Source organism: Stylophora pistillata, chromosome 12, assembly GCF_964205215.1.
Source record: "Stylophora pistillata chromosome 12, jaStyPist1.2, whole genome shotgun sequence".
Taxonomy (NCBI): Eukaryota; Metazoa; Cnidaria; class Anthozoa; order Scleractinia; family Pocilloporidae; genus Stylophora; species Stylophora pistillata.
Genome location: NC_142530.1, coordinates 863,384 through 882,285, shown reverse-complemented (window position 1 = coordinate 882,285; position 18,902 = coordinate 863,384). Strand labels below are relative to the sequence as shown.

Here is an 18,902-nt window from a genome sequence, read left to right as displayed (position 1 = left end):
GCATGCGTTCAAGTGTTGTCGTTCCCAGTTTCCCTAACGCAATCACGGTATTTTCGCTGAGTTCATTCTCTGTATTTAAAATGTCGCCGATGTTCCCATGGATGTAAAACAGTACATATCATGGACGGCAACGATTTGTCAGTTTGGACTTCTTTCAACTGGGATGTGAGTAAACTAAACTCCTTATGTAAATGCAGGCTATATTTCTGACAAATTATCGTCACAAAAGAGTCGAAAATTATCCGTAGCGTGCATGGCAGCGTCTAACCGTATCTTGGTGTTATGATATTTTCTTCAGGTCATGTTTGGAATAAATTTTCCCTCTTTAAGACCAAAAAGTAACTTACTTAGTTGCGATTTTGCTTTTAAAAGGAGATTTTTGTTCGCTACCTTTTTTTTCTTCCTAGCAACTCCCTGGTACAAGATAATGTTGAGGCAACAAAGATTATTTGTCTTCTCACCATTGGCTAATCATGTTACAAATTAAAATTTTTTCCGTCATGAATAAAGCTTTGTTTTGTTCCTTTCTGTTTTGAACGGATGGACTCACTAAACGTATTTTAAAAAAAGAAAAAAAAAACAGGAAAAGTGTATTTTGCACTACAGGCGGAAAAAAAAATGTTAAAATGATAGTATTTTTTTTTTTTCACCATGGTAAAGTGCTAACGCTCAAAACACAAGCTTTTAACAAGAAACTCTTCACGGTGGCTGATTTACATCAATTATTAACTCAGTTGATAAAACCAAATCATTTTTCAATTATACCCCCTACTGATGCAACACCACACTGTTTCAATAGAAACTTATCACCTCTTTTTTGATGTTTTTTTTAGACGGTTAATTCCAAGTCTCTTTGTTCGCACCACCTCTTTGTCTGAAACTTACCCCCTAAAGACATAGCTTAGGGTTAGTTAAGTATATAAATTAATTCTCAGGCTGGGGTAGGGAATTATTATGAGAATTTTTAGCTCATGATATCTTTCCTAAGGAAAGAATGTAGATCTCAGCTTGTGTGGACTGGTTTGTAAATGGTTCTAGTAAAAACTATAGCAAAATTCTGGAATGTGATTAGTTATCATCAACCCAATTTGAGTTCTTATAGGACATTGTGTGCATCATGCTTGTAATTCCTTGCAAATCTAACTTTAAAATATCTAAAACTGAAATTGTACAATTGAACAATGGCGAAAGATTTATTTAAGTTTTCCACCCTCTTTCTAGAGAAGTCTGTTTGAAAATAAAGCGACAAGGCAGTACAAAGAATGTAACTTTTTTCCCGTTCTTGTCAACATGTCTAAGGTATGTAATAGATATATTTGTGTTAAGGAAGGTCCAAATTTTTTTAATTTGGACCATTGACTACTGAATGCTTCTGGGAATATTGTCATGTTACTGGACAAGACGCTTCTTGAGGTCACCGTTTCATTTCGGTTCACATGCATGGCTACTGGTTAGTTTCCAGTTCTTGGAAATCACATATGTTAAGTTTTCTTTTGCACTTACAGTTACAGTTATTAGTCAAAAACAATTCTTTTCCATGCCCTTTTTGTGTAGTGGCGACAAATGCGAATCTTGTGAAATTAAAACAGCTAATGGAAGCTATACTTCTTTTATCACAGTGCATCTCTCTATGAGGATTAAAATGAAAAATCCATGGGTAGAACAAAACTTTAAGGAAGGTACCATGGCCTTACAGTCAGCATGCTGAATTAGGGGTCAAGGGATCTGGGTTACAGATTTGGCTTGGTTGATGTTGTTGTGTTGTGTTCTTGGGCAAGACACTTGATGCTTTCTCCTACTGAGGGAAATTGTTATTGAAGCATGTTCAGAATTTTCCATAGGAAACACCTTCCAATCACCTTTGAGAGGGGGAAAGCCTCTTTGAGTCTTACTCAGTTATGCTCGGATGCCAAATCTAGATGCATCAAAGCTCCAAACTTAAATGAAACTCTTGTGTACGGCATGCACCACTTGTCTTAAGTAAAAAATGGAAACAAGATGATTTTATCAATCAGCCATTTTCAATACATAAAAATTAAAACTTGGCTCCTCAAAAGAAATCACATCAAGGTTGAGGGATGAATGAATAATTTCTTTTGTTTTATTCCCCTAAGCTTTGGAGCCATGTTAGAATTTGAGTATATTGAAAATGGCCTATTCATACTGTTTTATGTTTTGTTTCAACTTCAGTTCCATTCTTTGGACAAAGTATGGCATCCTCATAGATGACGCTCCCATTTATACAATAGGAATATTAGGAATGATTATGCAATCTGCATATCTTTTATTTTATTACATTAATACAAGAGATAAGGTGAGTAGTTGTTTGTAAACAAAATAAAAAGGTGGTAAGTGTTATGCTTGATATCTCACTCACGAGATATTGAGTTGAACACTCAGAGAGAAATTCTTCATGTACGTATTATTCTCAAATTAAGTGCTGATAAAATTTTTTTTACTAATACTGTGGTTAATGAAGATTATCGCTAAAGTGTCACAAATTGTTTACACTTATTTCCACTTCCCAATTATTTCATAGAAGCTGCTAATGCAGAGATTGATGTTTTCATTTATTGGAGTGTGTTCAGTATTGACTTATATTAAGTACTTCACTGCTGATTATGACACTGCTGTCTTCCATCTTGGATTCATTGCCAGTGGTTTCACTGTGGCAGTGTATGGGTCCCCTCTTGCTTCTGTGGTAAGAATTAACTTACTTTCTCTTATGAGCTTTTACCATAAACACTGATGTATGAGCTGCACTGACAAATAAGCCAAACCCCAAAAATCTACGGATCCTGGTTGACCAGACAGGGTTTTTTTCAAGCATAGTGTACAGTGACTCCTAAGGAAGAAGGACTAACACCTTTCATCAGCAAGAAATGTAAGCTTATACTTATGAACAAAAATGGCTCTTTTTGAAGCCACCAAACTGCAGATGTTCTCACTGGTAAGCTCCACCCCTGATTTGTTACAAAAAGTTGGGGCAAAAAGTGTTTACAGTAATTTGATACTAATTTTTGCAGTCACAATATGATAGAGTGTTGAAAGTGTAAGACTTGTAGTTGTGAGGCTGGATTTTAGCCCTATTTCTGACCATCAAAGGGAGTGGTTTTTAATATGTAGTCCTGAGTTCAACCCCCATTCAACTGGTTTACCTCTTGCCATGAAGATGCAGAGCAGTGACTAAATGGTTAAAACTCTTTAACTCTCAGAAGCGATAAACATGTATACTCTCCCTAGAATATCCATTCATTATGCAGCAAACAGGTAATGAGAATATTCAAACTTTTAAGGTAGAAGTTGTTATCTTGATCAATCAGCAAAATCTCATCACTTTTTTACAAGGAAATTAGTAGTGGCTTGAGGGGAGAATTAATAATTCAATCTTGGAAGTGAAAGGAATAACATGCTGGACATCGGGTCAAGAGGTGTCGGTCTAGGGTCATAGTTTTGTGTTCTTGGACTAGTGTGGAGTATATCTTAGTTCTGTGTTAACCTTTATTTTGCAGGCTACAGTGATTAGATACAAGAGTACAGAATTTATGACATTTTCCATGTGTCTGGGAAACTTTGTTGTGGCTCTTCTTTGGGCAATATATGGACAACTTGTTCAAGATAATTTTATTTTGGTAAGTGAACTGTCGGTATTCAGCACATGGCCTCTGTTACCATATTTACCCGTGTATAATGCTCACTTTTTTCTTCAAAAATAGCCATCAAAATCACAGTGCATATCTTACATGGATTCTATTGTTTGTCAAGCACGTCCTAATTTGCATACGTTAAAAACACAACCAAAAAAAGTAACACATTTAAAGTTTTGATTAAATAACTTATTTTCAATGAAAAATTGTAGGTGGTTATTAACAGCTAATTCTTGATTAGCTGTTATAAGCGAAAAATGTGCAAATTTCTTACGTGTACAAAGCACACGCAGTGGGATTGATCGTGGTTATGTTGTTTTTACTTGACTTTATGGCCAGAAAATTGCATAGTGTTAGTTTGAAAATTCTAGAAATACAATGATATGACACAAAATCTTCAATAATTTTTGGACATATTTTTGCTCACTCATAATATTTACCGGGCCATGGAATCGTCAAATTAGCTTGGCCTCACTTGAAGTCCTAAAGTTTGATTTCAATAATGTCAAATAACTAAGTAACAAAAGATGTTGATGTTAACAACATAGTAAATTTCTTCTTAGTGTTGTCTTCATAAATAATTGTATGAGTATTTAACTTGTCTTTTTTGCCATGAAAACTTTTTTTCTAAAAAATTCGGTTAAAAACAAGAGTGCGCATTATACACGGGTAAATATGATATCATTCCCAGGGTGGAAAAAAAAATTGACATTAGTACATTCAAGGCAAGGTATGATGCAGTGTGTTCACCCAGTATGGTATCTATTAAGGAAGAAAAAATTTTTGTTGTTGTGAACATACATTTGATACTCTTAAGTTTAGAGGGGTTCTGTGAGAGAACAGTGTTTTGTGTGAGAACACAACACACAGATTCTAGAAAATTTTTCCTCCCAAGATGTGAAACTGTAATTCTAACCATCGACAAAGACATACGCAAAGGTGACAAATCATCAGATTAATATCAATCAATTTTTTATTGTTCTTTTTCAGGTGCCCAATGGTACAGGTGTTATGTTAGGCTCATTACAATTGCTACTCTTTGTTTTTTATCCAAGTACTTCACAGAGGACAATAACATACAACATGAGTTCAAAACCTGCTCGACCAGTTTGACTTGGATCACAGATCAAAAGATACAAAATTAATATAAGAAAAAAATAGTTCAAATAATTCATTAGAAGTTTATTGTAAACAGAAAACATTGCAAATGAAATTAATTCCATCCTCTTATGAAAAATCTAAACCCCTAGTTAAATTTTAGGGGAATGAAAAAAAATAAATCAAGTTTTGTTACTGGAATATGTTATTGGTCCTGCTGCTTACTTCTTGAAGCATATTATAATAATTTTTATGCAATATTCTGACCAATACATGCATTTTTCTTGATTCATTCTTATGATCAATATGAGGATTGATGCACAGGTGATGTCACCAGTAACAACATTTTGCTTTTTTTTTTTTCTTTTTTTAATCTGAAACAAATAGATCCCATGTTGTCATGTGTTTGTTCAGAAGCTGATGAAGTGCCACTTTTTTGTTCTCACCACATTTTGATGTCCTCTGTGATCTGTTACTGAGCAGAGCCATGGCAACATGAAATACTACTTATGATTACACTAATAAGAAAAACAACAAAACTATATCAAATACATTCTGTGGTGTGCAGTTTTGTCTTAAGATAGTTGCCACAACAGAAGATAAGGAGCATGATGGAAATTTCTTGGTTCAAGTGCTGGAAGGCTGAGGGACAGGTACAACAATAGGCTGAGTGACCTGACCTCCTCCTGCCTGCGGCATTACTATGACAATAGGCTGCTGTGCAGGGGCCGTAGGGGATTGCACTTGGTTTGGATTAACCTGCTGTGGCATCAGTATGACAACGTGCTGTTGCCCCTGCACTTGTGCCTGTCCCTGTGTGTCAACATAACTTTGCTGAGGTATCTGAACAGTCACTGTTTGTGGACTGGTCCCAGTCCCTGTAAACATGCCTTCGCTTGATGGAGTCTGGGGTTGAGTGCTTTGGACTACTTGGGTCCCAGTTCCTGCAGGTCCAGTTGAAATTGTGGGAACTTGAACAACCACTGGCTTTGTTGGCATGCTTTCACACTTTGCTCTCTGGTTTTGTGGCAGCTGTGACAGAGCTTCTTTATTAATTGGCTGCATGGCATGGTTCACTCTCATGTGCTCATAAACCCCTGACTTCCTTATACAGATTGCCCCACATAAGCAACAGTGATAGTGTGAATTAAACACTTTGGTCCCACTTGGACGGGAACAACCAAGTTTACAACGTAGCATTTGATAACCTGTAACATAGATGGGTAGAAAGTTGCATGCAGTTATTTTGCAGTAGTCCTGAGTGATTTAGCTGGATTTACATTTTGTCCACCCAACCCTACCCAAACTTTTTCTTCTCTCCAAGGATCTATTCTAAGTTGATGGATGCCTGGAATGGGGCTTATAGCTGGGTCCCAGGTAAATATTTGTCATCCATGGGAGTGATACTCTATCTGGAGGCTGGCTGGATGGAGTGGAAACCCCAGGATACCCCTGGCTCCAACATTTTGTTAAGCAGCTGGCTGAGAGTAATGATGAAGAGAATATTATTTTAACAAGTTTTTGGTACTTTTAAAAAATATATATATCACTTTAAAACACTTTTCTCACCTTGGTATCTTACAATGAGATCCTGGGCATGGATTTTTTTAAAGTGTTCTCTTATTCTCCCTGGTTTGTTGGGCAAACAGGTGCACAGAGGACAGTGATACAACCTGCAGTCACAAAAGGTGTTCTTACATCTGTGGATGTCTAAATTGTCCTTTTCGTTCAGAACAGATGGATGACAAAAACAGCTGGTAGCAGGAGATAGGTTATTAAGCAGAACCTTGAAGACATGATCGTCTCCTTTAGGTGTTGATGCAGCATCAACCAACACTAGAGTATCTTGCCGAGCAGCTTTTCCTCTCTGATCATTTTGGGAAGTGCCAGTACCATCATCCATAAACAATGGTTTGCTCACTGGATTAATCATGAGGAGTTTTGAAGAACCTTGATCTGCCATGGACTGTGAGGTTGAAGTCTGCACCACATTGCCTGCAGTGGTAGTACATGTAATTAATTGCCCTGCAGCAGAAGAGGACTCAACTGGAGAAAGTTGAAGATTACTTTGTTCCATCTCAGCAACCTCTGTAGCAGTGTCCTCCTGAGACATCTGGAGATCAGTAACCTGTAGACACTGTTCAAACTCCATTGCTTCCTCTTCAGACTGTTTTGTCAGGGCATGCTCCGTTTCTGTGCTATGCTCCATGTTGATATCAGTGGTTTGTTGATCAGTGTATGCTGACATGTCTGTGTTTACCTCACTGATGTTGGGGAGACTGCTCTGGGAGGTTTCTGTTGTTATTGAGGTGTCTTGATTAGTTTCCTCACCTGGAAAAAGTAGTAAAGGTACCTTCCTCACCACTTCTAAGTAGACATTCAAAACCTGCTCATGATTTCGTTTCCCACATGAAACAACTCTCTTACACTGCCAGGTCTTATTCTAGTACCATTAAGATGTATGTTCTGTAAGGGTAGAGTAGCAATAGGGGCCTGTAAGAGAGCCCTCATTATCAATGCGTCAACACAAGCATTTCTTCACCCATGTGAAACTATTGAGCCTTAAAAGACCAGCCTGTGAAAAGTCTGCAAGGGGGTCTGGAGCTGATTATTAGTGCCAGACCCCAGTGACCCTCTCCCCAACTCATCTCAAATCATCCTGCAGGGGGAAAATACACATCTTGCAGCACTGGTAATGAGGGTATGCTCCCAGGCTATGGCAGTCAAGATAAACAGATATGAAAATAAAATGAGAAAAATGTAACCTATTTAAAACATGGTCACAAAAGTTACTTGGCTCTGATGATGCTTTCTACTCAGGTTTGCAAAACATCAGTCACTTTCACCCACAACAGTTCTTCTGGCGATGATCAAACTATGGAACTAGAAAAAATTACTATAAATGTTTTACTTTGACTGAGCATAGCTTCCACTTGTTTCACTGTCAGCTCCTGCGGAAGTTGTTGCTGTTCGTTGGCAAGACTGGACGACACTGAGGTTAACACCTGAAGACTTGTGCCTAAATGAGCGGCAGTGGACACTACAGTTGTGACATCTGACTGGTCAACAGACTGGGTGAGTTGTAAGGTGTCGGATTGTTCATCCAGTGGAACAACTGTTAAAGTTTCACTGTCCTGAATGGACTGTACAAAGACAACCTTGGAGAAAAATTGAAACAAAGTAAATACAGTGGTTCACTTTAATATAAAGAAGAATTCCACACCTTGGAGCCAAACATGTCAAACCTTCATTATTACAATGCTAGGATGCATTCTAGCTGCTATAAATTTGACTTCAGAAGCTACTAATTTGAATCTTGCTCCGCAAGCAGTCTCACTTCTCTTTTTTCTTTCTCTTGGCAATATTTTTTAACAATAGGGCACTAAACAAGAAAGCATTTGTGAATGAATTATATAGAACTTGATAGTAGTGACAAGGAACTTGAAAAAAACCATTCAAGCTAACACAAGAATCCACAACAAATCGAACCTTAATATTACAGCATTTTCTGCAATTGCGACTGTTACCTCTTGCAATAAACTTATCATCTCTTTGTTCCAAACAAACTATTCTTTCTTTTGTTAACATGTAGAGAAGAGAAAAAGGTGTGTTTATGAGAAAGGTATGATCTTGGAGCAAATCAGAAAACATGCAGATAACTAATTTTACTACATGACTCGGGCAGTCAGAGGGTCAATAACTAAAATCAACCAATCAAAATGCTCTATTGCCGGTCCAATATTCTCTGAGTATTGGACTGGGCACTGTCCCGAATGATACCGTACTTGTGTCCCTTTGAACTTCAGTCGTATAATAAATCTCTTATTAACCAAGCTTGCTTGGGACCGTACTGGAAGAATATCGGCCCTCGGTATTTTTTGTACTGACCTCTCTGCGCTCGGTCCGTACTGTCAAGACCTCGGGCCGATATTCTCCCAGTACGGACCTCGCGCTTGATTAATAAGATATATTTACCTGTGTGCCATCAGATAATGCAACAACATTGTCTTGTTCTGAACCTTCCAGTGCTGTGATCTGTGAAGTATCCAAAGTAGTATGATTATCATCATCATCATCCATTTCGGCATCTTCTATGGGTCCTTCTTCTGTATCATCTTTTGCATCTAAAAGCTCATCTATTTCTCGCATGCTACCAACTGAATGGGCTTGAAGATGGCAGTAAAGGTGCACTTTTCTAACAAGAACTCTTCCACACAGACAGCAATGGTAGTGTGAGTTGTCAGTTACGCGACCATTGGCTTTGGTACATCTTAACTTGCAGCGGAGCATTTGGTGTCCTGATAAGAACAACACAGAATTGATGATTAGTTTGTTTATACTTAGTTCTATTCCTGTCAAATGTGGCCTTCCTTTTCCCATTCCCCCATCATCCCTCAGTCTCTTCTTCTACCATCCTTCATTCCCCCCACCATAACTCACTTTTCCCCATCCCTCACTTCCCCATTCCACTCTTCCCCATTCCACTCTTCCCCATCTCTCACTTCCCCATTCCACTCTTCTCCCAACCATCCCTCTCTTCCCGTGCCATCCCTCTGTTCCCCCACCATCCCTCACTTCCCCATTCCACTCTTCCATCCCTCACTTCCTTATTCACTCTCCTCGTCCCTCTTTCTCCCAACCATCCCTCATCCCTCTGTTCCCTCACCATCCCTCACTTCCCCATTCCACTCTCCCATCCCTCTTTCTCCCAACCATCCCTCTCTTCCCCTGCCATCCTTCATTCCCTCTGTTCCCCCACCATCCCTTTCTTCCCCATTCCACTCTCCCCATCCCTCTTTCTCCCAAACATCCCTCTCTTCCCCTGCCATCCCTCATTCCCTCATCCCTCTGTTCCCCCACCATCCCTCACTTCCCCATTCCACTCTCCCCATCCCTCTTTCTCCCAACCATCCCTCTCTTCCCCTGCCATCCCTCATCCCTATGTTCCCCCACCATCCCTTTCTTCCCATGTCCCTGTTTCACCCACCATTCCTCACTCCCCCCCTTTCCTCTCCTCTCCTCTCCACCATCTGTTGACCATACAATGATGTTCAATTTAATGGTTTAAAGTAACTCTCGCCTTCATGCTGGACAATCTGCTTTCCAGAGTGCATCTTTTCAAAATGCCTGCGCATGCGGCCTGGTTTCTGTGGCTTATTGTTGCACAGAGGGCAGTGGTATCTTTTGTTTGTCTTGGTACAGAAATGTTCACATGCTGGATCTGTGCATTTGTAGATGTCCAGTGTTTGATCATTTCCCAAAACCGATATGTGGACATTTTGTTCTGTGTTATGACCATCAGCAACTTCCACGTCAGCTTCTCTAGAAAAGTAGCAAAACAGCACATGAATTCTCATTATAGCAAGTTTATCAGATGATGCTATACATGGTTTCCTTTCCAGATGTTATTTGACTGTTCTCATGGCATTACATTGTATCTTATATGTTATATCCCTGTTAGCTCAATTGGTTAGAGTGCCGGATTGTGTTTTGTGGGAGATCAAGGGTTCGAGCCCCGGCCGGACCAATACTCATGGTCTTAAAATAACTAAGGAGAATTTGCTACCTTTCTGTAATATCAAGAAATGGATAAATATGCTAGTCTTCTCGGATAAGGACAAATAAACCGTAGGCCCTGTCTCCTGCAGGGTTAGGGGTAGGAGATGTTAATTTCCCACACACGAGATTACTGTGTGGTGGATGTCCTCCCCTGAGGTGGCATGGGTGGGAAGGTGAGATCATTACATGGACAGAAGCGGCAGCCAGAGGCACCTGATAAAATGCTGATGTCTGATCTCGACCTCAAAATACATTGTGAACCTTAGCAATTCAGTCCATGCTGCTATTAAGGTATTGAATAAACCATAAACCATAAGACTGAAAAAAGCTACAAAGGAGACCATTGTACACAGTAACAATGCCATCTATAATTTATGCCCCTACAAAGTCAATCATCGCAGTAAATGCTCTACCTTGACTAAAGTCACAAGAAAATAGGAAATAATAACTAGTTTAAGAAGCTTCTGATTGTCAAACAAATTCCTTGTCAGTATCCTGGCAAATATAGGGAGAAGAATGTGGAGAATATAAATCCTAATGTTAGACTTTAGAGGGTTAAATTTAATAAATCCATATCTTTCCACTCTTTCATTCTGAGCACCATATGTACAAGTCAGTTCTCTCTTTGATTAGCAACGTTTGAGCACAAAGAATCTGTCCTGAACAGATGTTTGCTAATGAAGAACTCATTTACCCTTTCACTCCCAAGATTTCATTTGTAATCTTCCTTACTATCGGCTTTACAATTCTTAAGATGTTATAATTTAGATATATCAACAAAGTTGAAATGGTAAATTGGCCACCGTAATGATTACAAAAGCTGATGTTTCGAGCGTTAGCCCTTTGTCAGAGTGAATAGAGGAATTATGGGTTGTGTGTGCTTTTAAAGGCAGAAAATGGAGCTACGTTATTGGTGGGAACATGGCAACGAGAAAAACACGAAAAATTAGTGGAATGAAAAGCGTTTGTTGATCCCTGTGGTATTTAGACTGCCGGTTGAAAGATGAGCTTTTGTTCTTATGATGTTAGTTTGGAGAATTTGGTACTAGATCGACCAATAATCCCCTCATTGATATTTCTCTTTATTCTAATCTCTCGTCTGCTTGATATTGTATTGATACAGTAAGGCGAAGTTCTGTCTTGGTCACTCACAGGAGATAAAGGGTTAAAAAATAAACATAAATAGACCAAAGAATTTTAATGGCAGGAATCAATTGTGATTTCTAGTTTTGGAAAGGTTTGTATCTTGTAGGAGACCTAGTTAGTTTAGTGTCCTATTTATGGCTCTTACACTTGCACAGTAGAGACAAAACTATGTCATCACTGACACTTAACCAAACTTCACAGAGAGATAAGAAAATATTTGAAATGACCATCAACTTAAGAAAACTCGGCAACTGAAATCCGTGGCAGAAAACAAGTTTAAATTTTTGTAGTAGTACGATGGTTCATGATGCTTAAGCGATAATTTTTAGCTTGAAGTTAAAACAATAAAAAGGGAACAAAAAACGAGAGGGAAACAAGGGGGTGTCAACCATAATTCTAAGAAATTTCATACTACTTTCAAGCCAAGAGGAATGACTAATAAAATTTGGTGGACAAATGAATTTTAATTATTTACAGTTTTAGATAACAGCAAATGGGATGAAAGAGAGCCAGCTGGTAGAAAATTAGCCAACAATCTATCCTTATTATGTCAACAGATTTTTTGGCAGAAATGTTGTGAGAAAGAAAAATATTAATCAGAGCACATTTCATGATTAAGCATCCAACTCTCAGAGCTAAGATTAAAAGAAATGTATGACAGGAAGTAGGGAGAATTGATATGTATACATTGGGGAAAAAAAAAGCATTTTTTTCCCAGGATCTGTGGTCATATTCTCCTAATTTGAGGTAAGATCAAGACAACTTCCTCTTTATGAGGAATAATTTACTTGCTGGCTTGAAAGCGTAATAAAATTGTAACAGGATAGTATCAAACAAGCACCTTTCAGACAAAAATGTTGTAGAAGACTGAAGATGAACAATAGCTGTGAAAGTCCTTATTTCGGCCAAAAAAGTAGTTGACAAAAGCATCCAAAAGAATACCAGTAATAACGGTTTGAAAGCAGAGTACTAGCACTTTCATTTCTTTACATTTTATATCACTTATAGTATGTCTACTGTACATTGATTTTCACTCTGAAATCTTTAAATCAAGGCAGTGCAAAAGGAGGTTTTTAATTTCTCAAAAATATTCTTTTACACATCAATTGCAGTAGGGGTGATTGAAACAATATACAGTTGTACAATTTCTCTTGGGGAAAATTTTGGCTTTCAAAAAATCTAATTAGTAACAAGAAAAAACTAAATTGGAATATGATTTAAACAGAAATCAAATTTGCATCTAGTCAAACTGTACTCCTTTAGCTGGTTTTAATCTGTAGAAAAAAAAAAAAGAAAGAGAAAAAAACGAATTCAGCTCTCTTGTGAAAATATTAAAATGGTTTGCTTTTAACAATTTCATGCACAATCTATAAAAATTCCTTTGTGATTTACATTTGTATCTTTTCACTCCAAATTTCATTTGTCAGGTTAAAATTTCCACAAACTATGGACTGGCATACATTTCAGAAGGGGTTAGGAAGTATTCCTTGATCTTTCAAAAATATATTTTCGGTAGCATATAAGAAAATTTCTGCTGACCTAACAACAGAGCCACATATATTACCATATTAACAGGGATTAAGAAGTATGAGGAAACAAATATTGTCTTCTTGTCTTTTACACCCAAACATCAGTATGCTATTAATCCCTACTGTTTTTCACACATTTCCAACGAGAATCTTTTTAAGAATCATGCGTTTCTTCAGTAGGTGATCTATCTGTATTCTTGTGACCTTAACAATTGATTCAGTAGCAACAGGGTATAGAGAAATGAGGTACTCATCACCACAAGGGGTTCAAAGGCTAAAAGTTTAACATTTTTCTTGGTAATTGAACAAGAAAAAAGCAGAGAACATTAGAGATAATTAATTTTTAAATTTAATTTTAATTTATTAGCTTCGTCGACAGGCAAGGACCCCGCAACAGCTTGCACCAATTACTGTGGGCCCAGTACCCACCCATCCCACCCCAGGGGAGGACACCCACCACACAGTGATCTCGTGCGTGGGAAATTAGTGTCTCCTACCCCAACCCTGCAGGAGACAGGACCTATGGTTTATTCGTCCTCATCCGAGAAGACTAGAATGTCTATCCATTTCCTGATATTATAGAAAGGTAGCACATTCTCCTCAGTAATTTTAAGACCATGAGTGTTGGTCCACCTGGGGCTCGAACCCTCGACCTCTCACTCAACAGTCCAGCGCTCTATTGAGCTAACTGGGAGGCAAGATAAATCTACTTGTCTTAAACAAAAACTGAAAGGATGCCCTAAGTAAAGAATTACAATTTTTGATGCAAAATCAAATTCAATCCCCTAATTGTGTTTCAAAAAGGAATACAAGACTATTTGGAAGTAGAATCTACATGTAACAGTCTATTAGGACTTGATTAAAGCTCTTTTTCAGCTGATGAATTTTTTTAATCCCAATTATTCCAAAACTGGACAACCATGTAGCTCTCTTATAGCTACCAGTACTCAGTTGTAATTGCCAATTGCTCCGTAAAGCTATTTTTCTTTCATATTTTAAAATTGTCCAATAGGTCATTTTCGAATTACACTTGGCCTCTTTTTCAAAATGAGGCCTGGTGCTCAACCATATGCATGAAAATAAGTTTAATTTGCATGTGAATGAAAACCTATTACCATACGAAAGGATAAGCACCAGCACTCGCTTTGAAAAAGAGGATAAAGGCAATTCGGAAATGGGCTATTAAGGATTACTCTGGATAGTTTGAATAATAGAATAATATCTATGCTAACAATTACAGATTAGCTACCAGCTACACAGTAAGTTCTATGGATGATACTTACTTTTTGCTTCCTGGGTTTATAAGACTGTGACCTTGCTTTCTCTTAACTGGAGCTGCTTGGGTCGTCTTTTTGGCATGATTATCTAGAGGCATTTCATTTAAAAATAAATACCTTACTAGTAATTATGGAAAATGTTTATTTTTTTATTAATGCTTTTTACTGCCACGCTTCTTAACATACAGGTAGACCAAACTTACCGAATGTTGATAATCCACCAGGAGCCCCGTCCTATGTTAAGAAAAATAAAGAGCAGATTAAACAATTTTTAGTGTAATAGAAAAAAATCCTAGCCCCAGATGGGACTTGAACCCACAACCCTCCGTGATCTAATCAGATGCTCTAACCACTGAGCTACTGGAGACTCTATGGTGAGCAAGGGTCAATTTGTGGGCCTCGACTGGAACCGCATCGCGCGGCTACACAGCCAAGTATTGGTAAGCACCTGTGAAAACTCACTAACAGCATCACGCTGTCACATTAAGGCATATCAAGATGCCGCCAACCAACCTCCAAAGTGAGCATGTAAAGATGAAATAATTTTTAGTGTAATAGAAAAAAATCCTAGCCCCAGAGCAGATTGGTCTGGTTAATAACATGTACCTACTGACTGAGTGGAAGGGCTGGATGGCAATATGTCTGGCTCAGTCCTTGCTGCACTCGGTCTGTACATGTATATCAAGACCAAGAGCAAAATATTTTCCCTTTCACTGATAGCTCTCACAAATCAAGTATTTTCTGCTTGGATTTACAGTGTAAAGGCACAGAGGCAAGCGCAAGGCACACAAGCAATAAATCAGAGGGGAGAAAGGTGAGGTTCTGTAACTTATCTCTGATAGGAAAGAGAAGGCACAGATGGATACCTTTTGAGCCTTTAGTCTTTCCAGTGAATCAGAAGATGCTGAAAAAAAAAAAAAAGAAAGAATTTATAGTAGATGTATCAGTAGACAATCAAATGTAATGGATGAGACTCATAGATGTGTTATGAAAAATGAATCAGGAATTTTTTTTTTCCAGTCCTGTTGCAGTCCAAATCCCCTTATGTCTATTATGCATAATATGGTACCTTATTTAGTTATAAATTAATTTTAATTACCTTTAAGTTCTTGAGTCAGTTCAGTTACTTTATCAGCTAATCTGAAGAGAATCAATTGCAACTCTGTCTTCTTTTCAATGGCCTTTGCTTCAAAGAGGTCATAGCTCAGAGATGGAATACCCTCACCAACTGTTATAATTACTTTGTCAGGTAACTGTGCCAAAGATAAGGAGCCATTTTGAAACCCAGACCTAGTATCACAAAAGATTACAGTATCATCAAGATCAGTTGTTACAACAGTTACAAACCAACAAGTAAATCTGGAACACAGAGCCAAGGTGTCTCCTGGTTTCGTTGGCCTAAAGCAATCAGAATAACTTCTATCTCCCTGGAGGCCATGCTAGGTACTCCCCTTTCAAGGTTCTCTCCTGATCTGAAATGTGCTTCTTTGCAAGGGCACCAATTGATGATTAAACATTTTGTTTTCAGTCTCCAGATAGAACAACAATTAAGGCATAGACCTCTCAACCCTTTAATTCCCAAGATCTGATTGTTACTTCTCCCCTCTAACTGCTGCACATTTCCTTACACATTAGTAATGAGGATTTGGTGTTAGATCAAGATGATAACTTTGAACTGTTAAGTTAGGGCAGGGACGGATCTAGGGGGGTGCAGGGGGTGTGCACCCCCCCCCCCCCCGAGATGACCTGCGGCTTTCTAATACATCTACTGTATCATTTGATATGTATTCTCAGCAGTTAATATTATGTTATTGCCTAGGGGGAGGGTGCATGGGGTGTGCACCTCTCCCCCCCAGAGATGACCTGCGGCTTTCTAATACATCTACTGTATCATTTGATATGTATTCTCAGCAGTTTATATTATGTTATTGCCTATGCAAAAGCCTTCTTCGTATTTGCTATTACAATTTGTTTATGTCCAGTCACCAGTCAGTTACGCCATTCTTTAGTGGTGCACCCCCTCCTGAAAAAAATCCTGGATGCACCCCTGTAGAGTATTCTCATTACCTGTTTGTTTGATAATGCATGAATATATGGTAGGGAGAAGTTACATATTAATCACTTCTGGGAGCTAAAAGGTTCACAGATTTTATATACAAGTACATCTCTGGATGAGAGAAACAGTGGCCTGCTCACCTTTACCAATATCTCAACTAATCAAAACTGCCATTGGCTGACTACTGCAGGATTAAGTAAGACTATTTGAGAGGGGTACAATATGTGACAAGAAGCAAATGAATAATGTAATTACACAAATTTTCATTTATCTACAAAAGGCAAAATGACATTACCTGACCATTGAAAAGTAGGCTTCATATTTGTCAATTTCTGTCAGCTCTCTCTGCAAAAATTAATCAGTTATTTGATGTGGTTAAGCATGATATAATAAATTTTCAAAACTGAGGTCTGAGTTATCTGTCAAAGCTGAAGGCTGGGGCAGAAAATACAGACTGAAGGTTTGATAATTCATGATATCATGCAAAAACCGATTTCAGTTATTGTATTATTATACATTTTTAAACAATCTCCAAAAGAAGACACTTCTATGAGTTTGGAGTAGTTTAAAAACACTACATGGATGAAGGGCTTGTAAACTAAGCAGATGTTGAACTTGACATGATGAACGCAATATCACCTGAAGATAATGCATCTATCATGTCAACTTTGCAAGCTATTGTGTATTGATTGAATGCTCTTGACCAATGAGATTTTTCAAAGTAAGTCTAACAGAGATATGAATCTAGATTCAAATTTAAATGATACACCAGAAAATGGACGCACTACAAAACAATACTTGGTATTCTATGCACAGAAATACTTGTATTTCAGCTGCTGATTGGATAAACTTTGCTTTATATTATGCTGGAATGTTGTTAAACTAAACCCAAAGAAATCACAACAGCTGGTGAGAGGAAGGAAAATACTTCTGGAAGTTCATTGGAAATTGCTCAAACATGACCCTTACATGAGAATCCAATTGCTCTAAGTCCAGTTGTGAATGCCAGACATTGACTCCATCACTGGCACTAAGTAAACAGAAAAAAAAACAAAAAGAACAACAACAACAGCTGTTATCATTATATACTCAATAAAAGAAAAACATTTCTAATAAAGGTTTTCTGTGATATTTCATTGTCTCTTCAATGCTGTCACGCACCATCTCATCATTCTCTCTATATATCAGTAAAAAAGAATTGGACTTATGCAGTTTGCCTTTACATGGTGCAAAAATAGTCCTTGCTGGGGAAATATATGTGCATCATGGACACCCCAAGTGGAGCAATTATCTGGTCATTTCATTAAGAAATATTTAATGTATTGGATATTCCAGTCTGTGATTCCCTCTCCAGCTAGAAACATTTGGTACCAACTGATCATGGACTGCAAACCTGAGCCTGTCAATGTGAAGATGCAGTGATGATAATGATGATGATGGTGTTGCTGGCAAAGACAATGAAACATAGAAACAATAAAACATAGCCTCAGGAGCCTCAGGAAAAGAGGACATAATTATATCCTGCCTCTAGTCAGAACCGAACGTTTTTAACGTTACTTTTTTAATAGATGTCTTTTCGAATTTGTGTAGCCACTTAGTCTTGCATTTACATAATGAACTGATATATGTAGGAAATTGTAAGTCCAGACGTTTTGTCTCTGGACGTGTTTCTTTTATTTTTTACAAGTCAATAAAGATCTTATCTATCTATCTATCTAACTAGATTTTGCCTCATTCCTTTCTCTGCCTTCTAAATTCTGGCTAAGATAAACGTCAAGATGACCACAATTATAATGATAATTATGCCACGAAGATGACAAATACCTCGAAATGTTTACGCCCTCATCCTTTAAATCTACCTATCATTTGAAGGGAAACTTGGATGGTTTTTTTACACCGGATTCTGACCCACTAAGAAAGAAATCTGAAATTTTGGCGAGAATCGTCCTGCAGCTCTTGGGTTGCTGAAGGCCGATATAAAATCGAAAACAAATGTTCTAGTCCTATACTTTAATTACGCCGCCTTAAGACTAAGATTTTGCAAACGAACGAAACTATGGATGCATAATAATATTTTAACAGCTCACAAACATGAGATCAAATTATGCTCTCATGTACCCAAATGATAAATAAAAAACTTTCGTTTATCCTAAGTTCCCCTAAATTGCGCGGAAAAAAGAAATCGTAGAATTGACTGTGAAACTTACTTCAAAATCCAAGTAGAACTGTCTTCAGGCAGCCGTGTCCAAACAAGAAACCTGGTAGGTCCACAACTAACAGTGGCGTGAAGTGCCTCGACTTTATTTGTCCTCATCAACGAGGCCAGTTCAATGGACCCTCCTGATGCATTAGCCATGATGGCTACTTTTCCATGTACTTGGCGTGCTCGGACACCCTCGGGGTGGACCTTACACGACAGGGACCGCAAGGGGCTCAAACCGCTTTTGTCCTTAACTTTGTTAAATTCGCCCGTTTTCTTTTCACTTGATAAGGAATAAATGTGTCAGTACAAAAATTTGCATGGCTGTGGACTACTTGTTTAGTAAAAGCTACTAAAATGAAAAGAGATAGATGTTTTTATGGCCATAAT

At 38.0% G+C, this 18,902-nt stretch overlaps 2 protein-coding genes across 4 annotated transcripts; one reads left to right on the top strand and one right to left on the bottom strand.

Annotated features, from left to right (window-relative positions):
* The first annotated feature begins 36 nt into the window (after positions 1-36).
* LOC148718335 (sugar transporter SWEET1-like) lies at positions 37-4,946 on the top strand. Its single transcript, XM_088741433.1, has 6 exons — positions 37-165; positions 1,222-1,299; positions 2,191-2,314; positions 2,540-2,701; positions 3,513-3,632; positions 4,638-4,946. Exons 1-6 carry the CDS (start codon positions 98-100, stop codon positions 4,758-4,760), a joined length of 675 nt encoding a protein of 224 aa, XP_088597559.1. The 5' UTR covers positions 37-97; the 3' UTR covers positions 4,761-4,946.
* On the bottom strand, positions 4,637-18,851 carry LOC111327424 (uncharacterized). Of its 3 annotated transcripts, XM_088741425.1 has the most exons (13): positions 18,520-18,637; positions 17,706-17,757; positions 17,282-17,342; positions 16,608-16,657; positions 15,356-15,546; positions 15,123-15,160; positions 14,460-14,490; positions 14,263-14,344; positions 9,826-10,067; positions 8,721-9,043; positions 7,657-7,903; positions 6,315-7,076; positions 4,637-5,953 (listed from the first exon to the last, which is right to left on the bottom strand). In XM_088741425.1, exons 4-13 carry the CDS (start codon positions 16,613-16,615, stop codon positions 5,373-5,375), a joined length of 2,505 nt encoding a protein of 834 aa, XP_088597551.1. In that variant the 5' UTR covers positions 16,616-16,657; positions 17,282-17,342; positions 17,706-17,757; positions 18,520-18,637; the 3' UTR covers positions 4,637-5,372. The 3 variants fall into 3 exon arrangements, with proteins under 3 accessions (XP_088597551.1, XP_022787337.2, XP_088597550.1); XM_022931602.2 differs by lacking the exon at positions 17,706-17,757 and having other exon boundaries at positions 18,520-18,851; XM_088741424.1 differs by lacking the exons at positions 17,706-17,757; positions 18,520-18,637 and adding an exon at positions 17,536-17,681.
* Positions 18,852-18,902: the final 51 nt, after the last annotated feature.

Excerpts from the sequence above, each read along its gene's own strand:
- LOC148718335 (XM_088741433.1), top strand. The coding sequence starts at position 98 with ATGGATGTAAAACAGTACATATCATGGACGGCAACGATTTGTCAGTTT. Across the intron at positions 1,300-2,190 it reads TTCTTGTCAACATGTCTAAG|TTCCATTCTTTGGACAAAGT; the intron begins GTATGTAATAGA and ends TTTCAACTTCAG. Across the intron at positions 2,702-3,512 it reads GGTCCCCTCTTGCTTCTGTG|GCTACAGTGATTAGATACAA; the intron begins GTAAGAATTAAC and ends TTTATTTTGCAG.
- LOC111327424 (XM_022931602.2), bottom strand. The coding sequence starts at position 18,668 with ATGGCTAATGCATCAGGAGGGTCCATTGAACTGGCCTCGTTGATGAGG. Across the intron at positions 17,343-18,519 it reads AGTTCTACTTGGATTTTGAA|TGCCAGTGATGGAGTCAATG; the intron begins GTAAGTTTCACA and ends CTGTTTACTTAG. Across the intron at positions 5,954-6,314 it reads TCTCATTGTAAGATACCAAG|GTTATCAAATGCTACGTTGT; the intron begins GTGAGAAAAGTG and ends TCTATGTTACAG.